The sequence below is a fragment of the Plectropomus leopardus genome, chromosome 15 (assembly GCF_008729295.1).
Source record: "Plectropomus leopardus isolate mb chromosome 15, YSFRI_Pleo_2.0, whole genome shotgun sequence".
NCBI classification, from domain to species: domain Eukaryota; kingdom Metazoa; phylum Chordata; class Actinopteri; order Perciformes; family Serranidae; genus Plectropomus; species Plectropomus leopardus.
Window position 1 is genome coordinate 21,438,034 of NC_056477.1, and position 9,443 is coordinate 21,447,476.

At 39.2% G+C, this 9,443-nt stretch overlaps 1 protein-coding gene across 1 annotated transcript; it reads left to right on the forward strand.

Annotated features, from left to right (window-relative positions):
- The first annotated feature begins 268 nt into the window (after nt 1-268).
- On the forward strand, nt 269-8,813 carry opn6a (opsin 6, group member a). Its single transcript, XM_042502753.1, has 6 exons — nt 269-407; nt 4,072-4,277; nt 6,213-6,312; nt 7,769-7,873; nt 7,971-8,194; nt 8,358-8,813. The coding sequence occupies exons 1-6, from the start codon at nt 269-271 to the stop codon at nt 8,811-8,813; spliced, it is 1,230 nt and encodes a 409-aa protein (XP_042358687.1).
- The last annotated feature ends 630 nt before the right edge of the window (nt 8,814-9,443 follow it).

The window sequence follows — 9,443 nt, forward strand, 5'->3', positions numbered from 1 at the left end:
GAACTAGCTGACTAGACATTCCCCTGTTGGCTTGGATTTCCACCCAAAATCTCTATCTGCTTAGTAGCTAAGAAAAAGATAGGATTACAGGTGCAATCATTTGGACAGTGAGTGGCGAGGTATTAGTGACTGCGTCTAAGCTGGATTTAAAATGAACTGGCCCCTCATTCCTACTGGTGTAACATAGTTGTGTCTACTGGAAGCAGGGGAGAGCAGAGCTACTGAAGAGGACAGCAAGGATTCATGCCTTGGCATCGACTCTCAGGCCATGGAAATAACGATGAAGGGTTTTCCTGTGAAGGTTGTGAATATTCCATGGAGGAATAATAACCTCAGTAATCTGCACACTGACCCACCTCTGTCCGAACAAGGAGAGACCATCATTGGAGTCTACCTGTTAGTGTTGGGTAAGTCAACCATCATATACTGTATTATATATTAAGTTGAAATGTAAGGTTGCAGTGCTTAATTTTACAGTGTCATTACTTTCATTTTCTCCTTGAGAAAGCCCATGTTAAAAACATAATGCATTATCCAAAAACCCTTGATTAATGTCTACAAAATGGCGCATTTTAACTACTGGGACTGAAATATTTCCTGAAATATTTCCTCTTAGTTTCAAACTTGTTTTGACCTCCATAACTGTGTAGTTCCAAAAATACACCCCTTCAAAAATATCCTGAATTGTCCTTTAAATCCCGTAGGCTGAATACCAGCAAGAAAGAGTCACACATTATTTAAGAGTCAACAACAAAAACAACTGTTGTTCCTCATGGATCTGCTGACACAGTTTGACTGTGTTTGTGACACTGTTTGTCTGTTGGTCCCCGTCCACTAATGCAGTCAAGGGATTTTGTGCAACTCAGGCCGAATTATAAAAAGACAAGAGATACTCTTGGCTATTCGTCACTGTTATTTAACTACAGAGTAGTTCTGCTATGTTGGTGTCGGTTGGTGATGGTGTCTGTTCCATAATTATGAAGTTTTACTTCGTAGTTTGGCAGCTAACACAATGATAGAGGTCAGGAACTATAGCAACAGTATGACGCAACATACTATAACAGTGTACTCCGCACTGCTATGCTACTTAATTCTATTCCACTCTACTGCATTATGCGCTATTCTACTGTATTCTATTATACTATGCTGTACTGCATTTTGCTCTCTTATACTCCACTCTATTGTCTCAACTTTGCTATACTATACAATCTATTATACTCCAATCTACAGATACTCTATTGCTACTCTATGGTAGGATACTACACTATACTATACTATACTATACAATGTGAAATATGGTATGATACAATATGATGTCAGATATGATACAATGCTACAGTACACAATATGATAGCATACGATACCACACTTTACTACACTAAAAGCCACTATACTATCCTATTCTATATATATTGCACTACACACTATACTAATCAGTCCAACACTATACTATACCACACTGTGGTGTATATATAGTATACATTATGATGTACTGAATAAATTAAATTACATTTAGTGTAGTGTCTTCAATTTTAGACTCTTTTAAGCACCATGTATTGTATGTTTCCATACAATACTCTGTACTCACGACTATGTTCTACTCTACTCTGCTCCACTCTACTCTACTCTACTACTGTAGCACTGTAGGTATTTACAGATAACTAGGACCAGAGACTAGATATGAGGGGCAATTATTAAATAACACTCAGAAATAACAGACCACAGACCAATGGATATGGTTGAACTACTGGCTTATTTGTATAGAAAGAAGCAGGAATAGACACAAGCTGGAACCGAATCACACATTTTATGTGTACACACTGGGAATTGTGGATCAAAATATAACCCAGATCTCAAGAAAATTAAAGATTTTCCTATTTTATCTCACTTGGGTTTGTTTTAATCCTATTTGATTTCAGGAGATATTTTGAACTTAAGGTCCTTTAAATTGTTTTTTAGTTCCCACTTCTTCTTGCGTTCACTCAGTTTTAATTTCACTTTCTTTTATCTTACTTAGGCCTGTTTCAAATATTTAGTGCTCCCTTCTCTTTAGATAACTTCATTAGTACACAAGTTTGAATTCACAGTAGCACAACCTCTCTGTATTTCCAATTCTGCACAAAACAAATGGAAAGTAAAATACACTTTAAATCAGGATTAATAATCAAAACAAAAAAGAAATCACAGATCAATATGTATGATTAATATATGTAAAATTCACATCTCAGTGTGTAATCAGTCTTTTTTTCCATACAAGATCCCCAGCACGCTGCTGCCAAATACATAAAGTTTAGTCCTACCTTGATCCAGGTGTGTGAATCAGTGTCCTTATCCTCGAAGAGTAGGTTGGTCTTGTGGAAGCAGATGCCTATCCTGCACGATGTCCCCTACAGGTGGATGCACCTTCTGCAACAACATGGTAGAAACATGACAACTGATTTTCAGTTGGATCTTCAAAGACATTTTGGCAGGAACATTTCACTTAAAGGACTTTATTATTTATATTGTAGAGTCTAATTAATTAGCTAATTATTTTAGCTTAATTTTATATTCATGTTTTTTTTAAAGATTGTCCTCATAAACCACCATCAAAGAACACAAATCTAGATATTAAAACCATATCAAACTTAAAAATATATGTAATGAAAAACTAACCAAAACAATTAAATGGGTGGCCCGCCATATTGTTTCCCCAGCTTCAGGTGTGCATACCATGGATGTATTATAAGGAAGTCATGGTGCATACACCAAATGATCCTCACAACTAAAAAAACGGACCTGTTGTACAACAGGGCAACACACACACACGAATGTTTAAGTCTTTCATATCTTGTAACAAACTGAAGAACTGAAGGAGGATTAGCAACTAAATATTAGTTAAAATGGTACATTAAATCTGGTCTACACCATACCATGAATGCATCGTTTCCTCAGTTTACTGTCGAGGCTTAACTTGACCATGCCTTGCATGTAGTTTCTCAATTCACTTTGCACTAAGACTGGAAAATACAAGAAATTGAAATAGTAGCGCCATCTTTGCTTAGCTGCAGAAACTTCTGCTTTAAATTCAGCTTGAGTAACAAGGAAGTGACGCTAACTGACACAAGGAGAATAGTTTCCAACTCACCAAATCTTCTTTAAAAACAAAAACAAAAATCTGAATCCAGCAACCGTAGACAGGATAAAAAAAAGTATGTCTCTCGACTTGCTTCTTTACTTTTATTTTCTTTTTCTCCTCTCCTCCTCCTTGTTTGTTTGCGACTGCGCTGTTTTTCTATCGTTATTCCTCTGTCGCCAGCAAGCGGCGCTGAGTCTGCAGTGATTGGCTGATGTCTGCCGCATTTGTTAAAGGAACAGTACACAAAGTAAAACCGCAAAACTCTACAAAACCACCGTTATGAATACTGGTCAAATCAGTTAACACGAAAACAGTTGTCATTTATCTGCTTACATCGTACTTATTATCATTTAACCTTTTATATGTTTGTGGTTATATTAACCTGGGTTATACTATACTATACTATACTATACTATACTATACTATACTATACTATATCATACTGTGTGCTACTATCTACTCTACTATTCTGTATGTGCTATAATATAATGTAATACAATAAATAATAATATGAGAAGTGCTTTTCTGCTAGTGTTGATGTTTGTGCTCTCTAATCCTACTACTATATTATGGTCTACTGTAACTCTACTCTTTCGCACTTAACTATACTTTACAATACTTTACAAAATCAAAATCTGTGACCATACACACATCTACTCTGTTCTTCTCTTCTTTACTCTATTTTACTATGCTATAAAATTATGTGGTCCACATTTGTATACTCTACCCTTCTACGCCATACACTACACACACATACTACTATATATACTATACTATGCTATGCTATGCTACACTATACCATGCCATGTCCTACTGTACTGCACTGTACTGTAGTGTACTGTACTATACTACACTACACAGTTCTACAATTTTAAAATATAATACACTACACTATACCAAACATTATGAGGCTGACTAATCATGGATTATACTTCATGTTTGTCTCTTTGTAGGATGGCTGTCCTGGTTTGGAAACAGTTTAGTGATGTTCATCCTGTACAGGCAGCGGGCGTCACTTCAGTCAACAGATTTCCTCACTTTAAATCTTGCCATCTCTGATGCCAGCATCTCCGTATTTGGCTACTCCCGAGGGATCCTAGAAATATTCAATATTTTGAAGGATGATGGGTATTTGATCACCTGGATCTGGACCTGCCAGGTAAAAGCCACACCTTGACAATACTTGATTTAAAAGAGATCATTTAAATGAGTCATTTGTTATCAGTACTTATCAATACAATTTTGTTTAGCGTTCCCACCAAATGTTAAATTGTGGTGCAATTTGTAGAATTAACAATTTATGGTATCCCTGTAACGCTGGTTTGAAATGGCCCAAAAGTGATGACTGTGCAGAGTTGCAAAAACACATGCATCTGCTCTCTTGGTTGGGCCAATCCCAATTAATAAAGTACATTAAAAGAATCTGTGGAAGTCTTACAGTAAAGTGAGTATGCGTGTGAATGTGTGTATGTGCAAAGGATTATGCTAGTAGCCATGTGGGCTGGAGGTTAAATCTATAATAAGATTACTGTTGTGGAGGCCTTTAAATGGGGAAACTCTTCAAGCAGCATGACACCTGTCAACAAGCAAACAGGAAACAAATAAGAGCTGGCGGACATGACTGCATGATTCAATCACATGATCTTATGTTGCCCAATTTTGACAAGTAATTTGTATTAAATTAACAGATGAGTTATGTGTAATTTCTAAGAATTTGAATGTTTTCCTCATCTCACAGCCTCAGCTTGAAATGAAATAGTTGTCATACTTTAGCTTGGAATTCATCCAGGGTATTTTTCTTGCTCAAGGCAAGCCCTAGTGGAAACCATGATATCTGCGAGTGAACGAAAACAAGTTGGTGTAACCAGAACACTTTCAGTCTCAGAAGTGTAAACCCCAAAATCTGAGCAAGAGAGATATTGTGAATGGAGGTCTGCTGCTGCTAGGCCACTGAGATGATCTCATCTCTCAGGCATCCAATCTGGGGTTTTCAGGTGAAGGAGAAATATTGGTATAGCAGCAGTGTACGCCCCTCTTATTTCACCTTCCCCTGGGAGAGGTGGGCTCAGAGAGGGAGCGTCAGAGGTAAATAAGGGGGAAGCGGGAGGTGACAGAGATAGAGGAGTGAAGGAACAGGAAGGTGAAAGAGACAGACATTTGAGAAGCATTAGCAGATTACTGCATGCAGCATGATGGGACATGAACAGTTGCAAGCTGGGCCAGATCCCTGTATTTTGCACCCTATGGGACAGGACATTATTGAATATAATAGAGCCTTATGGGATCCTTTGATGTTGCAAAGGGGAATACAAACATAAACACTCAGATTTTAATTCATTACTTTTCCTGTACTTTTTCTGTGATCCAAAATGTACATCTTTTCTTGTTAGCCAAGACAGAGGCAGAGGTGAAACTCTACACTGTGAGATGATCGAGGAGGATAAAGTCTCATAATTTCAATTAGCTACCATCCTTGATTCTAATCACAAAAATAGAAAATGTGCTATATGAAAATCATACTGGTCCAGACGTCCAGTAATCTGCAGAAGGCGAGGGTGAAAAAAACGTGCTGACTGACACTAATAGGATTAGTACCAAGGAAGATCAAGAGAGTGATCAGAGACCTTAACTGATCCATGTCACCTGGAAGTGGCACAGTAGGGAGCTGGGTTTCGCACAGTTGGAGCCAGACTGAAACACAAGAGCATAAGTCCTTTTAAGGAGAGCTGTGATTAAAAGATCATCTTCTCAAACAAAGGACTGAATGCCGAAAAGCTTGTTGAACTTTTTCTCCATCAGATTTTTGTGAAAATCAAGCTCAAATCTGTTAACAGCTTTCATGAAATTCCCCAATGCTAATTGCGCAAAAATCCGGCAGCTCACATCAGTGGAAATGCACCTGTTCTGGAGTATATTGGCCAAAAGGCAGGATGTGCCCTTCAGCTATAGTGTCTCCATCTGATAGAGTCCAAAACAAAACAAACAGACAAAGGTTATGAGCAATTAGGCAGACAATGGATATATGCCCAGGGGCTGAAATGACCATTTAATTTTAACTTTAAAGATGTACCAACTCTTCTCGGTTTTCTTCCAGGTAGATGGTTTCTTCACCTTGCTCTTCGGCCTTGCAAGCATCAACACCTTGACCGTTATCAGCGTCACCAGATACATCAAGGGATGCCACCCAAACAAAGGTTAGACTTAACCTCCCTAAATTCAGCTGAAAGAACATAAAGAAAGCTTCAAACCGGCGACTCTGCCGGCCTCACATTCCAGCAGCTCTTATCTGAAAGAAAAGCACTGTTTTTCAGTCCTAATGAAACTTTATTACGGACCTCAGCTGTGGAAATTACTACCACTTGTCTCCAGCAATTTCATTTACATTTTGCCAACATGTCATTAAGTTAACTTGAGGTGACATTTTCTATTTTGAGGTGTAACTGATGCTGAAGAATGTCTTAATTATATGAAAATTGGGTTGAGCAACTACCTCTGTTGTCTGCTTGGGAAACAGGTTTTTACTGTGTTTGTGGCTGTTCACAAACATGAAAATGTAGAGTATCATCATCTTTATTATGTGCCAGAGTGCCACTGCAACTACTGCAACAGATATTGATTTAATCAGAAAATCTAAAAAAAGATTTAAGGTCCAAATGTGTGTGTGTGCGTGCGTGTGGGGGGACTTAATACCCAGGGCCCCAGTTGAAGGGGGGGGGACATGAAAAGCCTGGAATGATAGGTTAAGTTTGCGTTTCTTTTTATGTCGAAGTATTGGGTGCCATAACTACATTAAATTAACTGAATAAATCTGTCGAAAGACTGATCTTTATACCTTAAACTGGACAGAGTGTGCGCATCATATAGGCTAAGGCCTCTGTCGCGGCCGGGGTTAAATTCCAACATGAATGCCATCCCACCTTTTCTATCTAACATGACTGTCCTACCAATAAAGGCAAAAACGGCAGTAAAAAAAATCTCTGCGCTAGCCACTAACTGCTGCTAACTGCTTTTTAAATCTCCTGTGATGGGTCACACACATAACATGCTGTCAAAACATCACATCTGTCCCGCCCATAATCCGTCCATAATCCCATCCTGCTAGCTGACCCTTTTACATAGACCTCCTGTGGCGTCTTAAACGAAAGACAACTCTTTCCATCCATTTGGTAATTGTGCCTTTTTACACGGAATGGTGAGGCGGAATAACAGCGCGTGTGAAAGGGGCTACAAAAACTGCTTATGCATAGGTCCCAGAAACTGTTGCTACAACGCTGGCTGTACATCTCTTATCTTTCTCACAATCTGCACTGGATTTATTGAATATCATATTGACATAAGTGCTCAGAAGTAGAGCAGACTGATTGATTTTCTTTCTCCTCCTGAATACAAAGCTATGTGTGCTTTGTTAACAAAGGTTCTTTTCAGATGTTTGCAAAGGCCGTTAATATAACAAAAGACCTCACTGTTTAATAAATGTCACAATCTTGACATTCATAACAGGTCAAGAATGCTGCATCTCTACAAGCGTCTCACTTTTTCTGTCCTGTGTTTGCCAAAGTCATCACATTTAACCTTTTCCAACAGCAAAGGAGTACAACATATTTTTCATAACTTGCAAAGATTATATTGGAATCATATGTGTTTCTGCAGCTTACTGTATCAGCATGAACACCATTGCCGTATCGCTCATCTGCATTTGGACTGGAGCAATGTTTTGGTCTGTTGCTCCTCTACTGGGCTGGGGCAGCTTCACAGGTCTGTTCTCACTCAAGAACCTAAAAAAGAAAAGAAAAGTTACACAACAGTTTATTTTAAAAGCCTCAGTATGACCTCTGTATGCTCTGTTCCTTAGATCGAGGTTATGGCACCTGTGAGATAGACTGGTCCAAAGCCAATTACTCCACCATCCACAAGTCCTACATCGTCTCCATCCTCATCTTCTGCTTTTTCATCCCCGTGATGATCATGCTCTTCTCCTACGTCTCCATCATCAACACAGTGAAAAGCACTAACGCCATGTCAGCTGATGGTTTCCTCACTGCCCGTCAGAGGAAGGTGGAGAGAGATGTCACAAGGGTAAGAAAAAAAATGTTTATTTCTGAGGTTTTTTACTGGAGAGACTTGATTGAAAAAGTAAAATGAGACTCTTTAAAGCTTTACTTAAAAGTGCCCCGAGTGTAATAAACCTCCTCTCACATTATTTCAGCCCTGACAATTGTTCCCTCATGCTCCTTTCTAGATTTCCATTGTGATCTGCACAGCTTTCATCATGGCCTGGTCCCCATATGCGGTGGTGTCTATGTGGTCAGCCTGGGGCTTCCATGTGCCAAGCACAACCAGCATCGTTACCCGTCTCTTTGCCAAGTCTGCCAGCTTCTACAACCCGCTCATATACTTCGGCATGAGCTCCAAGTTCCGCAAGGACGTGTCTGTTCTACTGCCGTGCACACGAGAGCATAGAGAGGTGGTGCGTCTGCAACACTTTCAAAACATCAAACCCAAGGCTGAGGCGCCACCACCTCCTGCATCATTTCCTGTCCAAAAGCCACAGGTGAAATATGCCATATCCAATCCTGACAGTGACTCAGGGGTCAATAGTCCTCCTCAGACTCCTCCATCTGACACTCAGGGAATCTTCCACATCGACCCGCCCTCACACATTGAAACGTCAGAGTACTGGTGTGACAGGCTCTGAAGACATTTCAGTTGAACCAATACTTGAATTAAAAGGTGAGATTGAGAGTATTTTTATATTTTCTGGGCTCGCCTGTGTTAATAAATTGTATGTGTAACTACTGTTAATAAATTATTTTCTGAATCTCAAGCAGGATTTCACACCTGTTGAACAACGGCCAAATCCAAATTGGTAATATCAACATACAGCACAACTTGGAGCAACTCATAATGCTGATTTAGCTGAATCTACTCAGAATATCACCAGCTGATGAGATGTGCAGTGGCTACCCCAAAAACTTTTCATAGGGGTGGCCTGATGGGGCCACTGAAAACCTTGGGGTGGAACACCAAAAGCCATAGGCTTTCTTTTATGCTGTTGTAATCAACATATCCTCACACCACAGTTCATATGATATCAAAAAAAAAAAACAACTTTAAATTACATACCTAATGTTAGGTAACGAAGGTTAGGTTTAGGCAAATAGTTACTGTAGTTAGATTTAGGAAAAGAAACACGGTTCACCGTACCTTCAAATGTCTCAAAGTTCACATGGTTTTGAACGCTGGTCTCCTGGGTAAAGTCTCATGTTTTGTGACCCATTCACAAACCCAACCTGCCTCCTTATGGGACCACTTCCTTCTTTACTCC

What these genes read in the sequence shown, in the direction of transcription:
- opn6a (XM_042502753.1), top strand. Translation starts at nt 269, where the DNA reads ATGGAAATAACGATGAAGGGTTTTCCTGTGAAGGTTGTGAATATTCCA. An exon ending in AGTCTACCTGTTAGTGTTGG is followed by an intron (nt 408 to 4,071) that starts GTAAGTCAACCA and finishes GTCTCTTTGTAG; the next exon opens with GATGGCTGTCCTGGTTTGGA. An exon ending in GGGATGCCACCCAAACAAAG is followed by an intron (nt 6,313 to 7,768) that starts GTTAGACTTAAC and finishes GTGTTTCTGCAG; the next exon opens with CTTACTGTATCAGCATGAAC.